This window comes from Arachis duranensis, chromosome 1, assembly GCF_000817695.3.
Source record: "Arachis duranensis cultivar V14167 chromosome 1, aradu.V14167.gnm2.J7QH, whole genome shotgun sequence".
Taxonomy (NCBI): domain Eukaryota; kingdom Viridiplantae; phylum Streptophyta; class Magnoliopsida; order Fabales; family Fabaceae; genus Arachis; species Arachis duranensis.
In genome coordinates, this window is record NC_029772.3 from 87,664,599 (window position 1) to 87,691,779 (window position 27,181).

Here is a 27,181-nt window from a genome sequence, read left to right on the forward strand (position 1 = left end):
TAATTCAGTGTCCCTAAATATAATGTCTCTATCCATGTCTCATCTATCAAAGGCAGCCTAAGAGTTGATCCTTGTTCTTGCAAGGATAATGTTTGTGATGGTGCTGAAGTCATTCTAAAATAATATGGAATAATAAAGGTATAAAACAACAATTATTATAAATTCACATCATCTATACAATAACATCAATAAAAACAACTATAAACACTAAAAATCAAACAAAAGACATCAACTTGCCATTAACCTAAACAGATTTATAATAAAAAAATTCAACAAATTCAAGAAATTTATAATCAAGAATCAACAAATTCATAATCAAGAATCAACAAATTCAACCAGTTATAATTAACAATATAATATAAATAAAATAATTAAAAAACTGATGCAGAAGTAGAGAAGTGAGGAATGAGGAGACTACTAATCTATCCGAGAGAGGACGCGACGACAGCAACGACGATGCGGAGCAACAGTCGCGAAGCGAGGAGCCGAAGAAGACTACTTACAAGCCAAAACACGACAGGAGACGTCGTTGGAGACACACCGTGTCCATCAAGACAAAGAAGACGAGACTGCCGGCGGTGAGGTGAGGTGAGGTTGAGAGAGACTATGGTGTGATGAGGTGAGGAAGAGACTTCACTAAGGGTTGGAGCTTGGGCTGGGAGTGAGTTAAGGCAGCTCATAAAACAGCTTGAGTTCGACTCGTTAATAGCTCGATAAGCTAAACTCGTGAGTTAATGAGTCAAGCTTGAGCATGAAATTGAGATCATAAATTATATATATACATATGAAATTGTACTATATAATTATATATATTAATCTTAATTATTTAAAATTTCATATTTATTTTTTACATATAATTTTGATGTAGGACATAAATAAAAAATTTATAATTTATTGATAGATAACAATATATAAAATTGATCTTTTTAAATATTTTTTAAAATATATAAGTTATAATTTATTGATATAGAATTATAAATTATGTTGCTATTATTTGAGCCAACTCGTGAGTTTTCGGTGAGCCAAGTTTGAGCCAACTCGTGAGTTTTCGGTGAGCCAAGTTTGAGCTTAAGAAATAGGCTCGATTGTTAATGAGTCGAGTCGTGAGTCAAGCTCAATTTTTGTGAGTCGAGCTTGAGCTTGGTCTAGCTCGGTTCACTTCCAACTCTAGTTGGAGTCTAGAGGGATTACTGGAAAATGGGTGTTTGGGGGATTTAGGGTGAGGAAAAATGGGGTATTCAAGTTATTTTTTAGACCCAAAACGACTTTGTTTTAGCAAAGAAAAAATAAGTTTCGAACTGGTTGGGTTATACAAAACCGACCATTCTTCGGTTTTCATCAAAATCGGATAGTTCAACCAAGTTCTTTTCGGTTCTGTTCCTTATCCAGTTAGATTGCTCAACCAAATCGACCAAGTGATCGGTTCACTAATTTTTTTATCGAATTGGCTGGTCCGATTCGATTCGATTCGATTCTTACAACTATTACTGAAAGTTCACAAGCTTATCACAATTACACCTAAATCATTCCTTTCCCGCTATGGGCGTGTGTCTTTGTTAGTTTAAGTGCACACGTGGAGCTATAGTCCATGCTGGGACTGTCATTGTGAGTGATGTGTCTTTTTATTTTGAACTCAAATTAAATAATTTAATTTTATATTTAAATTATTATAAAATTAAATTTAAAACCATTCCTCTCTTTTATCTCCAAAAATTGTAGAGATTCTTGAAATTCTAACGGAAAATTAAAAACATAGGTTCACTCTAGGAATATCCAACTTGTTATTCCTAAATTGTGGCACGGTGGATCATTATTGAGGAAGAAAAAGAAGAAGAAATTCGACTACAATAATAACAAGTGTCTGCACGGAATTGAAACAGTAGTATTAAAGTCCGGAACAGATTGGAATCTAGGCAGATTTTGCGATGTCCCCTGTGGGAGTTATTTTTTCAAGTTGCCTTGCTTTTTGAAATTAGCTTTAGGGTTTTATCCATTTCTTTCCTTCTGTATGTGGATAATTATGTCAAATGCGCAGAGTACTGAACATAGGTATGAGTATTTTGTAGGAGTTAACTAAGTTGAAGAAAAACTAAGAAATGTGGGGACAGCGGATAAATTTAAAGGAAATCCATAGAAACAATCATAAACAAAGATGATTGAGTTTAGAGAGGGTGTGACAAACGTGAAAGAAGATGTGCAGAAATTACACAAGACAAATCATATTAGTAAAGAAATAAAGTGTATTAAGAATATTATTATGAACATTTATTTTGAATTAGAATTTTGTGCATTGTGGATATTTATGATATATGCTCAAAAGTAAGAATTATGTGTAATAACTCGGTTATTTCCATTAAAAAAATGAAAAAAAATAGTTCTACTTTACTGTAAATTCCATATTACAACCTATGTAATACAAATCCATGATAAAACAAACAAGTTTCAACCTGTGTAATGTAAAAGGTTTTTTCAATTTATGAAACAAACAATAAAATTTTCTAAAGACTTTGGTCTCTTCTCTCTTGAATAGGTTGTTGTTGACATTAAAAGGAAATCAAATTACGTGAAGATCCATAGCAACCTTATATCCTGTGGATTGAGGACTCCTATCTGTACTTCTGAATGATCCATATTAAAAATGCAAAAGGGATTATTTAAAAATATGCTTTTCCCCCTAATGAGATTTTTGGGTCAAAAGCAAAGCATCCAAAGCTTAACCAATATAGGCATATAGTAGTACAACTGAATTCCATGTTGCCTTAACGTTTAGTTTGATCCTACCTTTCTTTGCTTGATTATTCTCTCTTGGAATCCAGTTCTTTATTGAGTCGTCATGTAATTCTTTACGTAACTTTATATTGAATAAAAGGACTGAATTCTTCTTTTTTCACTTTTTAATAACTACGGAGAATAATCATCAGGTTCATATATGTACATGTTTTGACGCATAGGAACTCCAAAAAACATAACAACATGGCATCATTCAACCAACAATATGCAACATGTTTTTTGTTATCACTTTGCATTCTAAGCCAATGCTTAACAAAGGGTGCTGTTGGCTTTGCTTGCAACTGGGGAACGCGTTCAACGCATCCCTTGACACCTCAAATAGTAGTGAGGCTGATGAAAGACAATGGATTCAACAAAGTGAAGCTCTTTGAGGCTGATCCCGGAGCACTCAAGGCACTTGGAAGATCTGGTATTCAGGTCATGGTCGGTATCCCAAATGATATGTTAGATTCACTTGCAAGCAATGTCAATGCAGCTATTGCTTGGGTGACACAGAATGTTTCCACTTACATATCCAAGAATGGGGTTGATATAAGGTAATATATGAAAAGTTTTTAGATGATTTCGGAGCACTTTAAAAATTCTTGTTTTATTTCGTTTATACTGTAACACATTAGTAGTATTAAAAAGAGAAATAGGTTAATTAAAAAAAATAGTGAACTTTTAAATTAGCAATACTACGTGACAATAAAGATTATTATTTTTTTATTGATCCTTAACTGGTAATAATTTGCATTTATATTTATAGTTTTGTAGAATTTATACATATGAATTAGTAAAATTTATTTGTTAAAAACATTTAATATTTATACTAGTTAAATTATAATAAAAAATACTAAAAATTATTAGTTCTTAAGAATTTTTCTTTTTAAAATTTTAAAAATTTAATTTTAAAAGATAAAAATGACTAACGTTATTAATAAGTTACAACCTAAATGAAATTAAGCATAAAATTGTTTTCTCATGCTCATAACTGGAGACCATAATACAATGCTACATTAATAACTATATATTTATTAAAATTCATATTGTACTATCAAGTTTATCTTCATAATATTAATTAATGAAATAGTAGCATTACAAAGAACATTTAGATAAACCTCAAGATGAAGCGTTTCCTATCAATTAATTTTTTATGTTAGCCAAATCAATTTCTAACAGAAAACAAGAATTATTAAACCAGAGACAATAATTAAATAACTTAAAATTACGTACTCAATTTTTTTTTATTTAAATATGTTGTAGGTATTTTTTTATCATAAGTATGTTCGATATACAAGAGTATAAAATTAAATATTTACAAGACAATAAAAATATTTACTCTTCTTAAAAGACAATAAATCTCATTTGTCTTGATATTATGTGAAATAAAAATATGTTATTATTTAAATATCTAGAAGACAATAAAATATTTTTTTTATTAATGCATATAGCTATAACATTGTAGGTACTCAATTATTTAAATATGTTCTACGTACTCAATTTAAATTTGTTATTATTTATGTTTTTTACTAAAGCTAATATAAAACTTAATAATTACTATTTTAAAGGATTTATTTTCCTATTTATTCATTCTAATGAATAATTATAAATCTATAATGCAACATGTTTTTTACTATTAAATCCTAACACAATTCATGCATAACAATTATTTGTAAAATACTCAGGTATGTTGCCGTGGGTAACGAAGCTTTCCTCAAAACATATAACGGCCGATTTGTGAATGCCACATTTCCCGCCATTCAAAATATTCAAGCTGCCCTGATTAAAGCTGGTTTAGGGAGGCAAGTGAAAGTGACTACTCCTCTAAATGCAGATGTGTACCAAAGTGACAGTGGCCTTCCATCAGGTGGAAACTTTAGGCCAGACATTCAAGATCAAATGATCAACATAATAAAGTTCCTACGGCAAAATGGTGGCCCTTTAACATTCAACATCTACCCATTCTTAAGTATGGATGCTGACCCAAACTTTCCAAAAGAATTTGCATTCTTTGATGGCTCTGCTTCCCCTGTGGTAGATGGGTCAATAACATACACCAACGTGTTTGATGCAAACTTTGACACACTAGTTTCAGCTCTCGAAAAGAATGGCTTCAGCTCCATGCCAATCATAGTAGGAGAGGTTGGATGGCCAACGGATGGAAGCGCTAACGCAAACATAAAGAATGCTCAGAGGTTTAATCAGGGACTATTTGACCGGATAGTGAAAAAACAAGGAACTCCAAAGCGCACCACTGCTCCAGATATCTACGTGTTCGGCCTCATAGACGAAGATGCAAAGAGCATTGAGCCAGGACCTTTTGAGCGGCATTGGGGTGTGTTTAACTTTGATGGATCAATAAAGTACCCTTTGAATCTTGGTGGTGGAAAATCACTAGTTGCTGCAAAGGGGGTGAAGTATTTACCAAAACAATGGTGTGTAATGTCAAATCAAGCAAATCCAACGGATCCTAGTTTTGCTGACAGCATCAGCAAAGCTTGCACTTATGCCGATTGCACTAGTCTTTCTCCAGGTGCATCCTGTGGCAATTTGGACCCTAGGGGTAATGCTTCTTATGCATTTAATATGTATTATCAAACCATGGATCAACGCAAAGATGCGTGCAATTTCAATGGACTTTCTGCAATTACTACCATAAATCCTTCACCACCTCAAGGTTCTTGCAAATTTGAGATCATGATTGATCTTGGAAAGCATGAGAATAAGTCAACTACTTCTTTTGCTGAATCAATGAAGGGAACATGTTCAATGGTCATGCTGGTATTAAGCTTTATGTTCACTATGTTAGTGTCCATTATCAGCGCTTAGTTTTTACTAATTATTATGTGTGTTGTGTGATGAGAGTTTCACAAATTCACAGGTTCAATTTGTTTTCTTCTCTTTTATTTTTGTATATTCTCACCTTATATTTATATTTCCGATCCCAAACATGATAAATTGAACGTAGTATATATGTTTAATAATTAGATCTGATTCTTCAAGTGCCGCTCTGCTTTTTATATTTAATAAAATGTAGTTCATCACATATCATTTACCGGAGCACTTTTACTTTATAATAGTCTAATTATAATGTAGATATTAAATTCAACAAAAATACTATTTATACACTAAATTTAACTATCAAAATTAGTCATTATATATTTATGTATAAATATATATATAGTTTAATTTATTGTTAGTATATATTTAGTATTTTAATGTGTAATATAATAGTTAATTTTGGTAATTAATTTTAATATATACCTAATAAAGTTGTAGATTCAATTAATAAGATGTTGCTGATTGTAAACAATGCAATATGCAAAATGATAGCAAAAAATATTTTTAAAAACAAAAAGGTTTGAAAATGACAAATGATGACACTATGTTTACCGAAAGTGAAATATCGTTCTCTTAAGGTTAAGGTATTGAAACACCCTAAACGTTTCCACTTTGTTCTAAATCTCCCTCTTAAATTTGATTGCTTTTACTTATACGGTAAATTTTTTTATTTTGGTTTTAATTTTATTCTTGAATGGAGATGAAATTAATTTCTTAATGAAAATATGAAAATCTCAAATTATTCTTATTTAGTAAAAGGTCTAGAATACTTTTAAAAAAATAATATTACATGATTAATAAATTTTATTATTTTTGGTTAATATTTATTCAATTCTAAATATTAAAAATTAAATTCTAAACATATATTATTTTAAATAACATTTGAAAGAGAAACTGATAGTATGCCTTTAGCATCAAATGATGCAATGTTATCATCAAGCCATGCGAAGTATTTACAATATAGTCTTGAACTCTATATAACATAGACAATGGTAAGTACATACTAAAAGGAGAGAAATTAAACAAAGTTAAGAAAAATTCATATTACTTTAAAATTTGGACAATCATAAAATAGCCTATTAAGTTTAATTCTATTGAGGATAGGAATAAAATTGTATTTTGTCTACAATGGCACTACCGCATTGAACCTCTTCTTTTTTTTCGTCACTGCAACACTTATAGCAGAGTCTTACTTTTATCATTGTCTACATCTCTTCCAAAGCTGTGAATAGACGTCGAACTAAACACTCTACTGTTGTTCATGGTAACTTAGGGCTCAGCAAATTAGACTCAATGGGAGAGATGAACACCAACAACGCATAAAATGTGGTGTCTCATTGAAAAGACGTTTTTTGGCCGATATGGATAAGAACAACTAAGCCTCTAATCATTTTACATTGTCCACGTATGCAACAAACATTCACTTAAATGTGTCAGCACACAAGATTAATGTAACACATCAGTATTTTTCATTTAGAATTGATGGAGAAACACTTAAGAGACCGTGTTGTGTTATGAAAGTAGAGGACAAGAATCGAAGTAAATCGTTTTTATCTTGAAAAGTAGCGTTGTTATTCATAAAAAATGACAGAGACTAAGTTAGTAGTTTGCTCCAATTTAAAAGAAATCAACTGCCACCTGCACTTAAAGAAATTTGAGAAAAATTAAAAAAGATGAGAGCAGAGAGTCAAGAGAAGTGAAAATAATTGAGATTATTGCATCAAATGAGAACTCATTTGAAATGAGACTTGTATAAAAGGACTTTACTTGTTGAAAAGTGTAATTATTTTTTTACGAAAAAAGTAAAGATAAGTGTTTCACAATACACTTTATATTTACAATAGTTTTAAACATAAAATATTTTTCATGATCTCACTACACATCTAAGTATTTTTTGTCAACTAAATTCAACTAATTTAGTCCAAACTTAATGAAAATCACTCACATAATATGCGCATGAATTACATACTTCTTCTTCGCATTCCTTTTTTTTCTTAGCATGTTTCCTCCTCGTGGTCGTTTTTTTATTATTATTATTGTTAATGTATTTTTTTCTTTTCTTCTTCTTTCTTCTAGTAGTTATTGCAACATTTTTATTTCTTCTTCTTTGTTTATTTTTTTGTTTTTATTTTTTTAAGAGGATGACATAAAAAGAATTATAAAAATATGAAATAAGAAGGAAAAGATGAAGAAGATGATGTTGATAATGAAAAAGAAGATAAGAGAGTTTTGAATTGCGTAGAAATTATCAGAAAAATAATACTAAAACGTTCTAACTGTAACACAGAAAGTTTTTTAATTTTGATATCGAAATTTCTTAACCGTGACAAAGGTTTTTGTCAAGAGAGTAAAATAATAAGAATGATGAGAATGTGAAATAACAAATAATTATGATATGAGAAAAATTTTGAATTGTGTATAATTTATTAGAAATAGCATTCAAACTTTTTAACGGTGACATAGGGAGTTTTTTAATTTTGACATCGAAATTTTAATTTCTAAACAATGATACATATTTGTGTTGAAAGGATAAAATAAGAAGAATTATGAGAATGTTAAAGAAAAAGAAGAATAAGAGGAAGGGGAGTTTTGAATTATGTAAAATTTATTAAAAAAATAACACCGAATTTTTTTAACTATGACATAAAAAAATTTTTAACTATTTTTTTATCATTAAACTAATCAAGTGGTGTTAAATTCATATATAAGAGGTCTAGTCATCCTTTTGTCATTTGTAATAAAATGATGTATTTTTTTTATTTCACAACACATTTAAATATATTTTGTTGGTTAAATGTGTTAAAATTTTGGATTTGTGGTTCTTTAAAGTTTTTTGTGTCATTTATAAAAAAATTCGGTGTCATTTCTAGTAGATTTTTTGTGTCATTAATAAAAAATTTTCGTGTTATTTTTGTTATCATCAAACTAATTATGTGATATTAAACTAAGATGATGATGATGAGGATGATAATGATGGTAGTGATAATGATAATGAAAGAGGAAGAGAAAAAAGAAAGAGGAAAAGAAGGAGGGGAACATGTTAATGATAGTAATAATAATGAGAGAGGAAGAGAAAAAAAAAGAGGTAAAGAAATCAAATAAAAAAAAGAGAAGAAGAAGAAAAATAGAAGAAAACAGGTGGAAGAACAAGAAAAAGTGCGAAAATGTAATAAAAGCGTATATGTAAATTTGATTTGATTAAAGTTTAAATTAAAAGTTTGATTGTCTAACATTTTTGTATTTTTCAAATACATGACTTGTTAAATAATTATGTTAGGTGTATATTAAAAATTAATTATTAAATTAGTTACAAATATAAAGCAAATATTAAATTATAAAATATATATTAAAAATAAAATAAATAATATACATATTTATATATAAATACATCATGATTATTTTTTTACATGTATACAGTATTTTTATTTGTTAAAATATTATATTTAACTAAATAATAGTGTAACCAATTTAGCATGAATACTCACCAAGAAAAAAAATTACATGAATAATATATTTTAAAATAATTTCGTTAGGTAACCAGTTAGAGTACTAGCCAATTCAACCAACTCTTATTGGATTGTATCTCAAGACCTATTACAACACCTAAACATCCGAATCCATTTACTTCTTGTTACCCTAGGCTATGTTTGGTTTATGTATAGGTGAAGACATAGACACAAATACACAAATATTGAAGACATATACATAAGGAGACACAAAATTTTTACTTTGTTTGGTAACTATGCTCAAGACAGAACATAAATTGTAAATGTCAATATTATCCTTATCTCCCCAAAAAAAATCACCACAGTCACTACTATTAAGGATAAAAGTGGAAAAACTTGTGTCTTAGCCTTTGTGTCTTAGTGTCTCAATAAAATGACAATACACAAATTTTATGTATTTGTGTACCAATGTATACCACCGTGTCTTTACTTACTTTATGTATTTGAAAATCAAACATGAAACATGGGTGTGAGTGTATCACCGTGTCTCAAAATTTGGTGGACACACCCACTAAACAAACGGTGCCCTAGTTCACCTTTCACCTCCCCCATTTTTTCACCGCAACCACCTCGCTACCCCTGCCCTTTTCCGCCTCAGCTCCCTACGCCGTGCGTTCCCGACGATGAAGAAGCACCGCCCCGCCCCTATCGCCTCACTGCTCTGCGCCGTCTGAATAAGCAACGCGCTGCACTGCCTCTGCTCCCCATAGCCGTGCCGTGCATCTCTTCCCTTGCGTCGTGCGTTCCGAATGCCGAAGAAGCACCACACTGCGCTTGTCACCTCACTGCCCCGCGCCATCTGAATAAACAACGTATCGCACCGCCTTTGTTCCTCACAGTCGCGCCACACATCTATTTTCTTTGTGGCCCTTGTAGTTGGATATTTCTTAATGCAAGTTTGCGAGTGTTTATTCTTAATTGATGGAGGTTTATTTACTAGTTAGATGAATGCTTCTTTATGTTATAGATGGATGTTTCTTTTATTTGAAGGATGATTTTTTACTCTCAACTCGATGTATAAAATTTGGAATGTTTCTTCTTTTTGTTATTGAATATTTCTTTTATATAGTAGTGGATGTTTTTTTTTTGTAGCATGGAGATGTTTTTTGGTACACTACGAAGATGCAACGACAATTCACACGACGACACAACTACAACAGCTCGAGTCCTTGCAGCAAAGACATGACCAGCCGCAAGAATTCCCTCTAGCGGCGATGCGTGTGGCACACTGGATGACAGGAGTTGGAGCACTTTGACAAGTGGCGATATAGAAATCTGCATGAACGAAAACGTTGATGCGATAGAAAGGAATGTAAATACTATTATAGATGGTAATTATGGGGGGTTACTTTACATAATACTTATTATTCAAAATCTGTTTAATATTTAATTATTTAAATTTTAATTTTAAAAAGAATTTAATATTAATAATTATTAAATAGAATTGTTTTTTTTTTGGTGGATAAGGGAGGTCAAGACCCCAAAACAAAAAACAGAAAAAGAAAAACTAACAAGAGCCTCTCGGCCTTAGAGAACCATAACTATCTAACAAGAGAGAATTCGTAATGTCAGGAGGCGGAGTATCAAACAGATGAAGACCAAGAGGAAGGTGCTGTCCTTTCTTGGCAAGAGTGTCAGCTACAGTATTCGCTTCTCTCAGCGTATGCTTCCATTCAACCTTATGAATGCGGCTACTTAACAAGCTTATATCGTCAAGGAGAGGTTTGCAAGGATGAGAATTAGTACAACCTTCTCTTATAAAATTAATAGCCATAGCCGAATCAGACTCGATGAGAACATGAGAGAATTCATTTGCTACCGCAATGTGCAGACCCTTTACAATGCCCCAGAGCTCAGCTTGTGTGATGGAGCAGCTACCTAAATTGCAAGAGAAGCCAACAACAAATCTGCCAAGGTGGTTACGAAACACTCCTCCACAAGCTGCATTGTTTTCTCGCTTGAAAAATGATCCATCCACGTTCAACTTCATGCAATTCTCTACAGGGGGATACCATTTTATCATGCTTATAGCTACAGTACGATTTCTTTTTAATTGGGAGCTTTTCCTCATAACGCTCAACATCTCTTTTCCACAGAATTTAATAACTTCAAAAGCTGCTGTTGGGTGCATCCTCTTGCCTTCAAAAATATATTTATTACGGAAGAACCAGAGACATGAGCTTGCCACTCCAAAAATACATGACCAATCAGTTTCATTAGATAAATTGGCAAAGAGCCAATCTCTAATAGTCATGTCGAAGAAATCTGTAATAATGTCGTGAGCCTTGAAGAAGTTCCAAACGGCTTTGGCAAATGGACAATCTCTAAGTACGTGGAGAATATCTTCATCCGCTGCATTGCAAACCGGACATTGAGCAGAATTGGACATATGTCGTCTTCTCCGTTCTACATTTGTTAGAAGCACGTTGTGGGCCACTAACCAAAGGAAGGATTTGATTCTTTCAGTTCCTTTCCATCTCCAAACCAATTTAAAGAGCTCATCCGAGGGTGTTGCATCATCAATAATTGATTTGTATGCTGATTTGAGGGAGAAAGAACCATCTGATGTACCAGACCAAGCAATGCTATCCATTCCTTTCCATGGCGATGGAGGTGCCATTGCACTAATCCTCTTAATTACTGAGTCCGGGAGCCATTCGTTGAGCTTCGTTAAGTCCCAGGACCCTGAAACAGTAAGGAAGTCCGTCAAATTACAACAAGTATCTAAAGGACTGATTACCTGAGTTGCATGATGCTCCAGTTTTCCAAGTTCTGGCACCCAATTATGCTTCCAAAAATTGATGTTTGTTCCCTCTCCAATACGCCAAATAGAATTCTTTTCCACCCCATTCCAGGTTGTGCATATGCCTTTCCACAAGTTGGAAGCCTTATTTTTCCTAGAGACCCTTGGGAGCAGATCTTCTCCACAGTTGTATTTAGATCTCAACACTCTGGCCCATAAAGAGTCCTTCTTTTCTATTAGACCCCATCCCATTTTCATCATAAACGCATGATTCAGATCCTTTGCATGTCTAATACCAAGGCCTCCTGATTCTTTGGGACTATTTATCTTCTTCCAATTAACAAGATGAACCCTTTTTGATTGATCAGTTTCACCCCAAAGGAAGGACCTGCATTTACGATCAATTATGTCACAAGTAGCAACTGGTAAAATAGCAGTTTGCATTGTATAACTAGGTAAAGAAGATAAAACAGATTTCACCAGTGTTGTCCTTCCGGCCAATGACAAAGATGAAGCCTTCCAATTGTTGAGCCTAGTATTCAGCTTATCAATAATCCCACTATAGGTGTTCTTCGACACTCTAGAGTGAAGGAGAGGTACCCCAAATATTTACCAAGATCATCAGTTCTTGAAAATTGGATGGAGTTGCTGATTTCACTTATGACACTATTACCCACATTAGCGGAAAAGAAGATACGAGTTTTCTCATTGCTAACTTTTTGTCCTGAGCTCGAGCAAAAAGCATCTAAGACTTTGTTAATAACCTCGGCCTGTTCCATGCTAGCTTCGGCGAAAAGAATGAGATCATCCGCAAAACACAGATGGGATAGCTTAGGGCCATCTTTCTTGAGACAAATAGGCTTCCAAAACCCCAAATTCACTGCAGAGGTAATAAGTTGAGAAAGTCTTTTCATGCATAAGACAAAAATAGAATTGTTTAAGTTAGATGATTTAAGAGTTGTCCCTATATTTTTTTATTTTAAAATTTTTAATAGTAAAGCACTAAAGATCGAGGGTAGGATCATAGTTCTGCGAAGATTTTCAACTATAATTGTAGAGAAAGGGGATCATCGAAAATTATGCCCTAACTCTCGCATTAACCTCCAATTACTGGAAGTCTGAAAAAAAGATTTAATTTTTATTGGATTAACTTTGGTGATCACCTGTATATAACAGTTAGACGCGCTGTCACAAAAACCTAAATCTAATGCCTTATTATTTCCACTTCAGGAAAACCACAATCCAAGTAATTATTAACACTGCGGAGAGGCTGAAGAAGAAAAACCACGGCTCTGCATAGATCTTTCCTTTATCTTTGTTTCAATGCATATTCGATCCAGAGGTTCCAGCATCTTCTTCAATTCCCTTCTCAACCTCAACGAAATTTTCTCAGCTTTTCCGTCATTTTGTTGCTGACTGATTCTTCCCGGTCAAAGCTACCCACGAATCGGGTCTTTCTTTATTTGATCCGAAGCATAGAAAGATTTTTTTATATGTTTTAAAAATATTATTTTAATCAACAACCCTAAACTCCCATTGTCCGGGTGTCTCAGATTGGCTAGGGTTCGATATTCATTTCTTCCTTTAGAAAACAATTAGGTGTTTATGTTGTTTGTGGTAGGAGGAGGATAAAGACAATAGATACCCCTTTGTCTCCGCCTGAGATTGACTGATAAAAGGTTGGTCCTTGATGATTGCAGTATTCGACCCTAATTGGCCCTCACTCTTTTTCAAAACAGAATATTGCCTTTTTCGCTGTCAATTCTATCTGTTTTTGTTCATTCATTTTATTCTTTGTTTGCTTCTTAATGGTAATGCGAGAGTTCCAGGGAAAGATTCTGGTTTTATATTATGTTTAAATTAAAGAACAGCCAATTCCCTGTGCGCTTCTTGTTTCAGCAAGCTCTGTATAATAAGAACCAAAATCAACATAAAATTCTCATGGCTTATTTGGCTGGTTACGATCCTTGTTCCCACTTGAGCAAGAGCTTTTCCCATTACCATTCTCTTCCTTCTTCTTCTGATCGTGGCAGCTACTTGTCTTTCCCATTTCTCCCAAATCTTGTTTATGCCAATGTTTTTGGGGTTGGCAGAAGCAACGGTTTTAGTCTTAGAGGTTGTAGCTTTGACACTAGTGGTGGTAGCAGTAATAGGAATGATAAAATTGTTGTGAAAGCGAATGCGAGGCCGCGCATTGTGGCTCGTCCTTTACAGCCTTTTTTGGCTGATTTTGAGCAAGGGAATTCTGTGAGGAATGATGGCCTTGATACTACTCTCATTGGTGCATCGGCTAATGGAACTCCTACTAAGCTTGTTTCATACCGTGATCATCATTTGTCCCAGAAAGTTGTTGTTGCTGTTGATGTTGATGAGGGTATGTGAAGCATATGTATGCATGTGGAATTTGCTATTTGAGTTTTCACTACGTGAATTATTAAGTTCTAGTGCAGAATCTTGACTACCTTCCAATTTAAATATGTATATCTGTTTAAATATGCAAGGCGTAATGCTGTGCTGGATGTCTGTCTTTTCTTTTCTTTTTTTTTATTTTCGAAAGATGATTGAAGAATTAAGTCAAATTACCTCCCTTGGTGCATGAAACGGTCAGAATATCATGCATAGTTCAAAGCTACAAGTATCTCTTAAATGTATATTTGTTTAAATGATGCTTGGTCAATGTATGAGTAGAACATTCTTTCTGCAACTCTCTCTCTCTCTCTCTCTCTCTCTCTGTGGTGTTAGATGCTAATTTGAATAATTATCGGAAATCTTAGAAATGTGTAGAGGCTGGAGATTGAAAAATGATGCAAGCAGAGAAATTTCTTGTATCACTGAAAAACCCCTATAATTCCCCTGTGGTTTTTGCTGATAGTCTGCAGTTTTCTTTTCTCACTTCCTTATTATGCTGAACTATATGATTATTCACTTTTGTTATCTCTGGTGCATATTCTTTTCATCTGTTTTTTTTTTTAATTATTATAAGCAGTATTAGGGAACTTTGTGTCAGCTCTCAACAAGTTCATTGCTGATCGGTATTCATCTAGTTATTCAGTTTCTGAGTATCACGTCTACGAGTTTTGCAAGGTATCATTTGTTGCCTGCTCTGGCAATTCTGTACACATTCATTTCAAGTACTTAAACCCTGGAATTATTTATAGTTTTAAATTAACATCAATTGAGTACAATTTGCATGTTCTTCCATATGCTCTTTTTTTTGTTCCCTATATTCACCCGCGTTGTTTCTTTTAAAATATAAATATGATGTTGCACTGAAATTATAATGTAGCATTGTTTCTTTTCAACACTAGTATTGCGTGAATTCCTACCTCCGATATCAGGATTATTTGTGGGTACTTCATTTTGCTTTGGCGTTAATCTTCCAATTAGTGTCATGTAATCTACCATTGTATGCTTGGGTTTCTTATAATTTGGGGTGATCTGATCTCTCTCTTTCAGTTCCTTGTCGTATCAATTTCCCAACAGCCAATTTTCCCAACATATATTGGGTAGGGAATTCTTCTTTGCACGAGAGGGATCATTATTTTGATTGTACCCTTCAGTGCTATTAAAATAAGAAGTCACTGATGAAATTGTGTCTTCTTCTATGGCATTTAATCCATATGTTACCATGAACTTGTGCATTTTCCTGATTTCCTACGTGGACTCTGATGCACTCTTCATTTTTGTTTCAGATATGGAACTGTTCACGTGACGAAGGTATTATGCTATGAACAGTTTTTGCTACTCCATTTCTTATGAAAACTTGTGGATAAGAACATTTTTTCCTTCCCATAAATTTTTGCCAAGGTCCATGTATCATCTCTTGAGATCAGATCCCGTGTAAATCCGATTCTTAAGTGACTCATTCTGTTAGTTTTGGTTTCTAGATTGGCAATTTTTTGTTGAAGCAAGCCTAAATTCCGAGGCTTATCATACATTGCAGTCCTGATATGGCTAGTGAAATTTTTTTATGCTTCATGATGACTAATGCAGTTGTTTTCTGCAGCTGATATCCGTGTGCATGAGTTTTTTAAGACACCATATTTCAAGACAGGGATCCACCCTCTCCCAGGTGCTCAGAAGGCTATTCAGAAGTTATCAAGATTCTGTAGCCTATCAGTTGTAACGTATGTTTTTGGCATTGGACATTGTTCAAGCTGTCAAGGACTCTTGTCAGTATCAACTAACTTGTGCTTTTATTCTATCTTGATGTTTAGATCACGACAGAATGTGATTAAGGATCACACAATTCAGTGGATTGAGAAAAATTTTCCTGGATTGTTTCATGAGATTCACTTTGGTAACCACTTCGCTCTTGATGGAGTTTCAAGACCAAAGTCAGAGATTTGTAGGTATACCCTTTAATCCCTTCACTTTTTCTTACCCCAAGATTTGGATCCTTCCTTTAGCTGAAGCTGGAGATATCCAAGAGATTCTAAACAGGAAAATATCCGAATTCTCTTCTTCCCGTCTCAAGACGGAAGTGTTTATGATGTCCTACTTCGTAATTTCCTGTTGTACTGCCATTGACAGATCTCTAAATGCTAAAGTTCTTATTGATGATAACCCAAGATATGCGCTAGAATGTGCCGAAGCTGGAATTAGAGTTTTACTTTTTGATTATGAAAATTCATATCCTTGGGCCAAGAATGAGTCTGTTGATCAGCACCCCTTGGTGACCAAGGTCAAGAACTGGGGAGAAGTGGAACAACAATTGCTGTCATTGATATCTTCATAATAACATAAAATTCCTAAAGCAAGGACTTGTGGAGACCAATTCTGTGTGAAGTGCTGGACTAATTCTTGCCTGATATATAGCAGCCTAAAATATACCCCAATTAGAGGGTTATGGCCATAGCATAGGTTGAGGTTGAATAACTATAAATGATGAGATTGTATTCTTTTTCCCATTTTGAACAACAATGAAGAGTGAAACAGGTAGTTGTTCATTATAGTGGAAATTCTCATTACCTTACGATATGGATAACTAGGGAAGCCTTGAATGCAGAAGTGAACTTTCAAGTATAGGGTACTACTATAATTAAGGTTCCATGTTGACCATAAAATTGTAAGAGATAGTATGTTGGATAATGGTGATAAATGGAATAATACGCATTTGTCTTCATTAAAATCTTGGCTCTCTTCTACGTATCCCATATTATCTTTTTGGGATACAACCAACCATGTTCCTTTTGAAGTGGGTATTGCAGCATTGTGGTATGTTCACGTGGCTGACTCCATGCATGACTTGTTCTTTTGTACAAGTTCATTTACTTACGGAAATTATTTTAGTTCTGACCAAATACATCTTATACCTTAATCCGTGTAATGACTTTGAAATCCGTATCAAGAATGCATAAGCTATAAATGTTCAATTAATTTTGCTGCTGTTGAAATGAGAATCTGCTTGTACAATGCTTTTTTTTTCTTCCAGTTAGGCTCAGAAGCTGGTTTACATAGTTCATTTCTGACATTTGTTTTATACAATGGCAGTGCTAATAGCTGTTATGCCAGAAATGCAGTGATTATTATAGTTGAAGTTATTTACATCGTAAATTGAACAGTATATGATGAGTCCTTTTATATAAAAAGAGTGACATTAGAACCCATCAAACACCAACTCCAGATATTACTCGTTCTTCTCAATCAAGTTGATGCCGTAAGCTTCTATAGTATCCAGCGCTGTAAAGGTCACAAACAAGCATTATAAGTGTTAACATCTGCAATGTATGGCGTTAGAATTTTTATTTCTATTTTTATTCTTTTTTCCATCTTACCTGATGCAAAATCCTTCTCAAAAGAGAATAATGAAAAAGAAGTGAATACAAGAAAAAAATTTATTTAGTCCATTAAAAAGGATTGCCTAATTATTGATTGTTGCAATTGGTGGCTGGTTTTGCTGATAACTATGCTGGTGGTTGAAGTTGTCCTTACGTGCAACATTTATATGTATGCCAGAGGAAAATAAAAAAGAAAAAGAAAAGAAATTATCATCCGGTCACCTGGAATGTATACTTCAGGTTCCAAAGGCCTTAAGACACCTCTAGTCTGAATTTTCTTTGTCAGTAGAAGCTGCAAAAACCATATATAATTAACTCACCAACAACGTTTATTTTAGTAACATGAAAGACCAAGAATGAAGCGGAGAGTACCAGCGCTCCAATTGCTACCGGAATACCAACAGTAAGGGCCATGGCACTTGTTGTTTTGCCATTGACAGTCTTACCAAATTCAAGCAAAGTTGCTCTGTGTTTCTTGGTAATTTGACTCTCCGGGTATTCTACCTCCACTTCATGGTATAAAAGCACCATATCCTGATTACAAATCAGATATTAATGTCTATGGTTATTTGCCGATGCATTTATTCATGTTGGAAAAATCGTATACTGGAAACTTTAACTCTCGGTAAACGACACTTGGTTCTTCTTAATGGCAGATGAACTTGGTAGACTCAAATGGCGGAAATACGAACTAACAGAAGTATACCTTCTCTGTACCGGCATAGGATAACCTCTCTTCCATGCGGAAACATGCAACGTCAAATGCACTTTGGCAGGAAGTTGGGATTTCTTCTTGCTCAAGAAGTCCTAAGGATCTATATCCAAGAAGATAGGTGAAAATGAAAATATTCCAAATGAAAAGATAAATAGAGGTATAAAAAACTTACATGAGTGTTTTTGCTGTATTCACTGCAGTACTTTGTTCTTTGCAATGTCCTAGTGTTAATATCCTTTCAATAATTTCCTTCTCTCCTATCATTGGTTCTTCTGGATCTTCACTTGCAACATCTAGAAGTTTGAGCAAGAATTTTCTGAAAGTTGGTCTCTTTTCATTCTTCAACAAGGGATGAGTTTCATTATTAAAGAAACCAATCCTAGAGAGTGTTCCCATGATCTGGCTGAAACCTGTACTTCAAGCTACCATAAATAAGTTCCAGAAAGACGAGCGAACAATTTACATGCTTAAAACACTGAAAGCAAATTGGTTAATTTCATTTTGGAGACAGGACTGGTTCACCAAAAACTTGTTAATGCAGTTTAAACACATTTTTTATCGAAACATCAAACATATATAAACCATGCCTTCATAGCGGAGGGTTCCACGGAAAATGGTGGATGCTTCAGATCCTATGCCATATAAATCCCCATAAAGTAGAGAGTTACGATTTGGGAGACATTCCAAAGCAAAAGCAGGAAAGTCAGCTATCCTTATTCTTGTAGCTGAATCATAAATACTGTCCCCTGTTCCCCAAACAAAGCAGATGAAATCTTTATCAGCTAGGCTTCTTGAGGGATATTTCCAAGCATGTTGTTATTTGTCATGCATGAATACAGATTACAAAATCATTTGAAGACAGAAAGAAAAATGAAGATAGAAAATACATCCTGTTTGTTGCTTTCTTGAAATTCTAACCCAACTTACTAAAATCTTACCATCAATGTGTATAGTTTCACCACAGTATTTGTAGGTTGCAGGATTTCTCCCAGCTCGGATAGCCCCTACAGGACTCCAACTGACATAATTGATAATCAGTGAGTTCTTATGGCAACAATCATAAAATATTTCAACTACATTAAGAAGAGCAAGTTGTACTGCCGAGTTGAAAGCAAATACAAAAGTAGGATAGATTTAGAAGAACTTTTCTTTTTGGAAACATAGACTAACAGATACATGCCTCTTCTTGATCAAATCTAATTGAATCCATAATTGGTCATGTAAGTATTTACTCGAAAAGAGAGAATTCCCCAATAACATTTTTCCACAACAACCATGTTATGAAGCTATTGATTAATAAGCCGTCTTTCTCAAGTCATTAATGCAACAAACTAACATGTTCTTTTGACTAATTGTTTATCAAACCAGCCAGCTCTGAAAATACCAAAAATGTAGTTTTTATTTCTAAACCATGATGGTAAAAGACATTAAAAAATGTACCTAAATTTATATGCTAATGGATTGTTAGCAGCATCAGGAGATGGAAGTCCACCACAGTGAGAAATGAAAGACTTAATTTTCCCCTTCCGCATATGTGCTTCATTGATCATTTTCATTGCCATCATGTGATCTGGATCACCAGCCATATAATAAGAAATTCTGCGTATAGCTAGAGATATTTTCAAGCATCTAGAATTTTCAGTAACTTGTTGTTTCGGCCAATGAGTTAAGACAAAAACAAGTGAACAATTAGTTGTGAAGGGATGATTTTTTATGACATGCAATCTAGACGAAGCATTTATAATGACTTCTCTTGCAATCTTCTCAGGAAATAAGCTTATACAATAACTAAATTGGTGCAATGCCATGATCATAAATTCAAGGAATATTTCTCTCACAAGTGAAAACAAAAATCTAAACACTGTTATTTATACCATGTATATCAACATAAATGCACTAGCTTACAACTTCAATTATCAGAACAGATCTAACCTATTCCTGGATCCAATCCCATTTCCCCCAGGATAGTAATACCAGCATCTTTAGCCTTATCATTTAGCATTGACATTGAGCTATCAACATAGCTAGCAGTGACAAGATGCTTCTTCAGCTGCATCAAAAGACACATTAATTTACTTAGGTGGAAGCCTAGAACAAGGAGAGAATAATTATTTGCTAGTACTACACTTAAGAGGATTAACACAAAAAATAAACGTTTCTTCTAGATTCCGCCCAGAGACTTGTGTATAAAGCAATGGATCACAGTGGAAAAGATTTCCTAACATTACTTCTATTGTTGCCTTATCATCTGTTATACGCATGCTTTATCCAAAAGCTGCATAGTTTTATTTCTTTCTTCTGAAAACAATACATAGTATTCCAGTTCAATCTTGAATAGTTAACATAAAATACTGTAAATCACCTCAATGCAAGCATTTGCAACATTAATGTGACAACTAGCAGGGAGCAAGCTTATAACAACATCAACCTGCAGACATATATAAAGAAAAAATGTCAAGGTTAATCCGCCATCAAATACCCCCAAGAACACAAAATAGATATCGATGTGTAAAATCCTAAAATCCTAGTCTTCATTGACACATCAGAAAGCAATATTTAGAAATCTAAAGCTGCTTTTTCCAGCCAACTGCCATTTCAATCTCTTGTAAGAATCTCTCTTAAAGAATCAATTAAGATAACTGCATAATTATTTCCAAAATGACAATTATACCTGTGAAACATACTTATAAAGATTTTCATGATCCATCACATCAAGCTGAACTCCTCTTACATTTGGGATGCCTTTAACAATCTGCACTGATATTCTGATATCAGATCAACTATTCTTATGCAAAAACCAGTTCGGCTTCAATAATAGAACTAATGCAAAGGTAAATATTTTAGTAGGAAATAAAAAGAAAAGAACCTGTTCTGCATCCTTCAGGTAGAGAGATCCGAGAATGACTTCAACTTCAGTTAGATCCTCAAAATCATCTTCAAGCAATGTCTTATACCATTGGCTGGATGAAATCCTTCCAATTGATGATAACACTTCGGCAGCTGGTTGACAGACCCTACCAGCACCAAGAATTAAAACTGCTGACTTCTTTTTTGAGTCAGGCACCTTATTTATGCCATTCTCTTTGACTTCACCTAGCCTAAGTGAAATTTTGCTTGGATCTTGATTTAAAAATCCATGATCTTCATTAGGATTAGCAAGAGATGTTAGAGAATCAATTATTTGATCCAGAACAGCCTTATCATCTGCTCCAACCTGTTGAAAACCAATCACATTAATGCATCATTAATCAATACAGTTGACTAGTTTTACGTAACAATGATAAGCCAAATGATATTTTCACCCAAAAAAGGCTACTCCAGGCATCGGCCTCTGGCCTTACTAGGTCCGCAACGGCCATGCCAATGACACAGAAAGAGGCATAGCAAAAGTCTAGAGAAATTAGACAGATTAAAATTTCAGTGATTCCATTTAGACTCGATGAGTGAAAAAACTAGATTTTCTTACAGAAGAAATGAAATTACTCAGTACTACACTTCATAAAAAAGAAGGGGATATGTGAACTAAAGTACTAAACATATTTCGGTTTTTGAAATAGACAACCACTTACTTCAAGTTCTGAGGATGATATGTCATCAGCACACTGACCAACATGGCATTTAACTAAGTGGAAGGAGCCTCCTGCAGCTTCAATAGTATCTAAGGCCTCATTTATCAGAAATTTATCAAATAGGTGACCAGTCAGAGATATCTGCCAGTTACATTCAGTGTTCTTGATCAGACTATCAACTGCACACAGTAATATGGGAATGTACAACAAATGAATAGTAAAATGAAGCTCAGGAACAGACCAATATATTGTATCTCCTTTTCCTAGATAAAGAATCTGCTAGGTTGTCTGATACTTCCCTACAAGTCAAAAGACAGTGTATACATTAACTAAAAATAAAAATAAAATGGGGGCAAAAACCCAATCAAGTGATTGGAAAGGATAATTTTTACAAGCTTAAAGAAACACGAAAGAGAATGAAATATAGATCAGACACATACTCTGGTGATTCAGATTTCCGCATGCGGGGTATATATTCAAATAAAGGGGTTAGGGCACCTCCATATGCTATGCAAGCTCTCCTTAGGTGAGCTGGCAGGCTTGTAATGTCTGAAGTAGAAGCCAAATTTATGACAAATCGGGACAGTATGTTTCCAAAATGTTGGGAAGCCTAACCATAATGGAAACGCATATTCAATCATTTCTTGAACTAAAGTAATCTTTATTGAATGAAATAAGGGAATTAGAAAATGAGAAGGCATCCACCTCTACTGCGAATTCTGTTGGAAGAATGTCAACAGCTAAACATAACACACCATTCCCCTCCAAGTCATCATCATGGTAGGAATTCTTTAGGGGATCATATCTAACAACAATGTTAAACAGAGAAATTTAGAAAACAAATGCAACTTGTAAATGTTTGGAGTTGACTTGAGTTTGGGAGGTGTATTGCAGCTATAAGACAGAAATATGATGCTTTACATTCCAGAATAGAAAGGTTACTTTGACAAAGAACCTTTGGTTCTTTTCTGCTTTTTGGTAGTCTTTTCTGTTTTTAGCTTATTTTCTGGAACAGAAGAAAAATTCATGAAATGAATTTCATGAACATTATGACAACTCTGCAAAGTGCTCAACAATTAAATCTTGAGTGACTCTAAAGCATAACTATTATCACTTTCAAACACATATTCCATGGCAAATACTAGTATATGAAAATAAAATAAGTGACTTGCCTAAACTAGTGGGATGATTCAAATTTTTAACAAAAGTATACCTGAAGAAGGGTGAATCAATTGAGGTAGTTCGGTTAACAAACTCTAATGAGCCCCCTATATCACACGTTATGTCTGCTATTCCAACAAGTGGGCACCCCTTTCTTACTAAATCTTTAGTCTGTTCAGTGCTCAACAAACGGGGAAATCTCTGCTCCCAATACATGCAGTTGACTAAGATAGGTAAATGTGAGTAATAGTGCTTCTTAAGAAAAATCAGTTCATCAACAAGCATTTGACGCCAAATATGGGTGGTAAGCATGATGGGACCTACCAATAACAGATGCATATGGTGCTACTTTTTCATGGAAAATTGGATTGTAATGTTCAGGATGTGCATAGTAGTCTGCCTGAAATAATCAAATAAGGAAAGGAGTAAAGGACACTAGATAAATATCTCAACCCCTGTTTTTAACATATAAAGATCAGTGTTGTTAAATCAACTAAATAAGATTGAGAAGGTACAATAAAAATCAACAGAACAGTTAAAATAAATAAATAAGATAAGATAAAATTGTTACATTTACATTAAGCTAAAAAATAGAATCTAGGGATACTAATGCGGATTGCAGAGTATGAATGAAAAGAAATTAATATCGAATTCCAGAATTCATACTCGAGCAACTAACTCACCTTGTCAAACACTTTAGTTGGATCTTTGGGCTCAACAATGTCTTTGGCAGTCACAATACAGCCATAAACTTGGAAAACTCTTTTTGATGGATGGTGCAAGTGATCAGCATCCTAAAAAAGAATGTGCATGTGAGACAGCACCGAACTTATGTTACGCATGTGAAAAGCAACATGAAAAATGACAACATTCTATCTATTTACTGATCTAATCAAATTGATATATGAGGATGAATGCTATCATACCAATTTCTAAGCTCAAACATTATAAACTTTAATACCATATTGAAATTCTGTTTAAATTATAGGGATTGGATGGAAAGGGTAAAAGTGGAAAGGAAATAATATCTTTTTCAGTGAAAAGGCAACGAATAATCAGCAAGCTGTGAAATGAAACACTGAACTACTACTCCTATTTGTGACTATAAGGAAAACTTACCGCTTCATGTAGGTTGCTTAGTTTACTTGGATCTACGAAGGTATGAGGAAGAAGCTTAAATATCTCCTGTGCTCCCAAACAAACTACAGAAAAGAAAGAGTTGAATAGTCAATATAAGTCACATTTCCAAATTAGTTAGGTACAAGTAGGCAAGACTTTTAAGAAATCATTAGTCCATTTATACACAGAGAAACATAATTAACATTTTGCATCATGTATGCTTATGAGAGGATAAGCCAAAATGCAAGGGCGGAGTATCATTTCAACTTAGGAGCTGTACCATTTCCTGAACCAGTGAATACAAAAACTAGGGGACAGATTCCCAGTGGCAATCCCTGGGTTGCAATTTCTTCACCAATAGAAATCACAGCAGCCTTAGCAGCAGCCAATGAAGGGTACATGTAGGATGATCCCAATGATAAGAAAGGTGTTGAGTATCCAAGACTCAAGAACCCTGAGATATAAGAACAGAACAGACAATATGATATTAAGTTCACTAGGTGAAGACATTGAATTTGTAAATACTAGAATTGAAGTGTTAGGATTAGAAGAGACATACGCTGTCCTAATCCGCGTAAGAAGTCAATCATTCCAGCCCTACCAGCGAAATTCCCAAATGCGAGTAACCTCTTCCCGTTATCCCCAGTAATTAACTCATAGTCATATAAGGATGCTCTCTCAGTTAGGATCTACAACAATTGTTTTTTTTTTTGGGTGGGGAGACAACAAAAATAAGTCATAAGTACTAGAAAGAAAACCACCGCCACAAAATTATGCAATTCAGAGTCACATTCAACTTGAAGAATTAGATATCATAATATACCTTGTCCAGCAAAGGCATGTTTTCTTTCTGTGCTTTATGGGTATGGGAGAAGAAGGCATAAGCTCTGTCGGGTAAAATCATCTCTAGCTGCACAAAAAACACATTCCAAAATTACAGCACATCATTCTTATCAGTATCTGAATCTTATTACTAATAATCCAGCTCGAAGTTCGTGGTTGCCCCTCTCACCATGATTTTTTCATATCTTTTCCAAGACCAGATCGAAGAGATCTAACGAGGCCTTAATCTTTTAGATCAACTCAATGTTGATAATGACAAGTTTATAGCACATGCAAAACAATAATTAGAAAATAATGCAAGTTGAATTTGACCTTAGGTTGCTTGATGCCAAGGATGAGACCACATTGTGACAAATCATGTGAAATCTCACAGCCAACTTCTTCATACAGAGCATCATGGTGGATTCTCTTTGTGCTTGGCTGCACGATGATTCGAGACACACCACCACCGCCATGAAGTAATCTTGCACAGTGTGTTGGAGTCAACGGTGCCCTTCTCTCCCATTTGTTCACGGACTCAGCTAGGATCCCAACAACACCGTTCCCAAGCATTCTCCTTTCAAAGATCCTTCTACCTGCAATATAATCGTATCATAGGTCAAATTCAATTGTGAATTATTCCAACCCAACAACAACAAATATTCATTCCCAGCAGCATTAATTAACTCAAACACAGTAACTACCACCACCTTAACAAAAAATAAAATTCAAACTTCAACTAAGATGACAGAAAGAAGAGGAAGCGATCATATAACAGAGAAGCGAAGAGAGAACTAGAATGGATAACAGAATGAAGGACACGTACGTTTCACTGCAGTTCAGTTCCTTCTTTCTGTTTCCTACGAATGAATCAGTTGCTCTGGAAATTGTGTATATATATGTCAGCTTAGTTCAATCTTAATTATATTAAATAATACTATATTATCAAATCAAAATAGTTGAAAATTGGGAAATTTGGTCTACAAACGTGAACGATGAGGTGGTAAGATAAGTGCTCATAACATTGGCATGGCACTGATCAAAAGGAAAAGGAAAAGGAAAACGACAAGGCCGTGGTGGAACCCAATTGAAAGCGAAATGAGGTATCGATATTCCATCAAGATTCATATTATTCATAGTACTTGAAATGAAATAAAATAAAATAAAATATCAAAACTCAATAAAAATCAGGTTAATTTTTTTATATAAAAAAATATGAGCATTTTTTTAAAAATAAAATTATTTAATATAATTACAAGTTGATAAATTTTATAGGTAAAAAGTTAATATATGCAGATGATATGTATTATTATTATGATAATAGATAAAATGCATGTTGCATATGTGTCAATATTTTGATCCATATCTAAGGTACGTGTTAAACACATTTTTTACACGTCTATAATATTATAATACGTTTTAAATATTAATATTTAACTAAAATATTATTTTTATTTTTATATTAAAAATAATTTTCATAAAAATCACTTATTTTCATAGACATCTAATAAACTAAATTTATCTATTCAACATTTTAACCCGATTCGTTAAAGTCCATAATCAATTGAAAATCCAAAGCAAATTAAATTATTCTAAACAGAAAATAATAAAATATGGTATGTTGAAAATTTTGTGACGATGCTTAATTAATTGAGATAAAATTTAGTGTAAAAAGTACTTATAATCCATAAATAACTGTCAACAAATAGAAAACGAAAAAGAAGGAAGGAAAATATAGAAGGACTTCTTATGAAATTATAATAAATAATAGAATAATTTATTTTTTTTATTTCTTGTAAAAGAAATAAAAATACAATAATCGTAGAGTTTTATCTAATTTAAATTAATTAAATATTAATTCACTCTTTTATTAAATAAATATTGAATATTTGAATTTTATCATATACAATATTATATTGACTAATAATAACTTTTTAAATAAAATTTAAATTTATGATAAATTAATTTTAAATATGTATGATTTTGAAGTATATATGGTGGAAAATAAAAAAATATAAATAATATTTTATATATAAAAAGAATACATGAAATATATGTTTATGAATTTGACATAAATAAAATTAAGTTAATATATAATTACTCGAAAATGAAATAGTACACGTAACGTAACTATGATTTCACATGAGTTGTCA

The 27,181-nt window shown here is 33.5% G+C and overlaps 3 protein-coding genes across 3 annotated transcripts; 2 read left to right on the forward strand and 1 right to left on the reverse strand.

The window, feature by feature from the left end:
- The first annotated feature begins 2,973 nt into the window (after positions 1-2,973).
- Positions 2,974-5,707, forward strand: LOC107496041 (glucan endo-1,3-beta-glucosidase 5). The gene is made up of 2 exons (XM_016117249.3): positions 2,974-3,326; positions 4,458-5,707. Exons 1-2 carry the CDS (start codon positions 2,974-2,976, stop codon positions 5,599-5,601), a joined length of 1,497 nt encoding a protein of 498 aa, XP_015972735.1. The 3' UTR covers positions 5,602-5,707.
- A 7,199-nt stretch (positions 5,708-12,906) lies between these two features.
- Positions 12,907-17,126, forward strand: LOC107495860 (uncharacterized). Its single transcript, XM_016117069.3, has 6 exons — positions 12,907-14,236; positions 14,849-14,946; positions 15,555-15,579; positions 15,869-15,989; positions 16,080-16,214; positions 16,396-17,126. Exons 1-6 carry the CDS (start codon positions 13,714-13,716, stop codon positions 16,598-16,600), a joined length of 1,107 nt encoding a protein of 368 aa, XP_015972555.1. The 5' UTR covers positions 12,907-13,713; the 3' UTR covers positions 16,601-17,126.
- Positions 17,127-17,252: 126 nt separating this feature from the next.
- Positions 17,253-26,039, reverse strand: LOC107495845 (alpha-aminoadipic semialdehyde synthase). The gene is made up of 25 exons (XM_016117048.3): positions 25,855-26,039; positions 25,362-25,624; positions 25,030-25,116; positions 24,766-24,895; positions 24,487-24,660; positions 24,207-24,289; positions 23,771-23,881; positions 23,412-23,487; positions 23,140-23,311; positions 22,632-22,731; positions 22,367-22,536; positions 22,168-22,225; positions 21,927-22,067; positions 21,224-21,571; positions 21,029-21,109; positions 20,720-20,785; positions 20,290-20,407; positions 19,798-19,927; positions 19,296-19,375; positions 18,945-19,103; positions 18,530-18,767; positions 18,349-18,457; positions 18,015-18,176; positions 17,865-17,934; positions 17,253-17,544 (listed from the first exon to the last, which is right to left on the reverse strand). The coding sequence occupies exons 2-25, from the start codon at positions 25,599-25,601 to the stop codon at positions 17,492-17,494; spliced, it is 3,156 nt and encodes a 1,051-aa protein (XP_015972534.1). The 5' UTR covers positions 25,602-25,624; positions 25,855-26,039; the 3' UTR covers positions 17,253-17,491.
- Between the last annotated feature and the right edge of the window lie 1,142 nt (positions 26,040-27,181).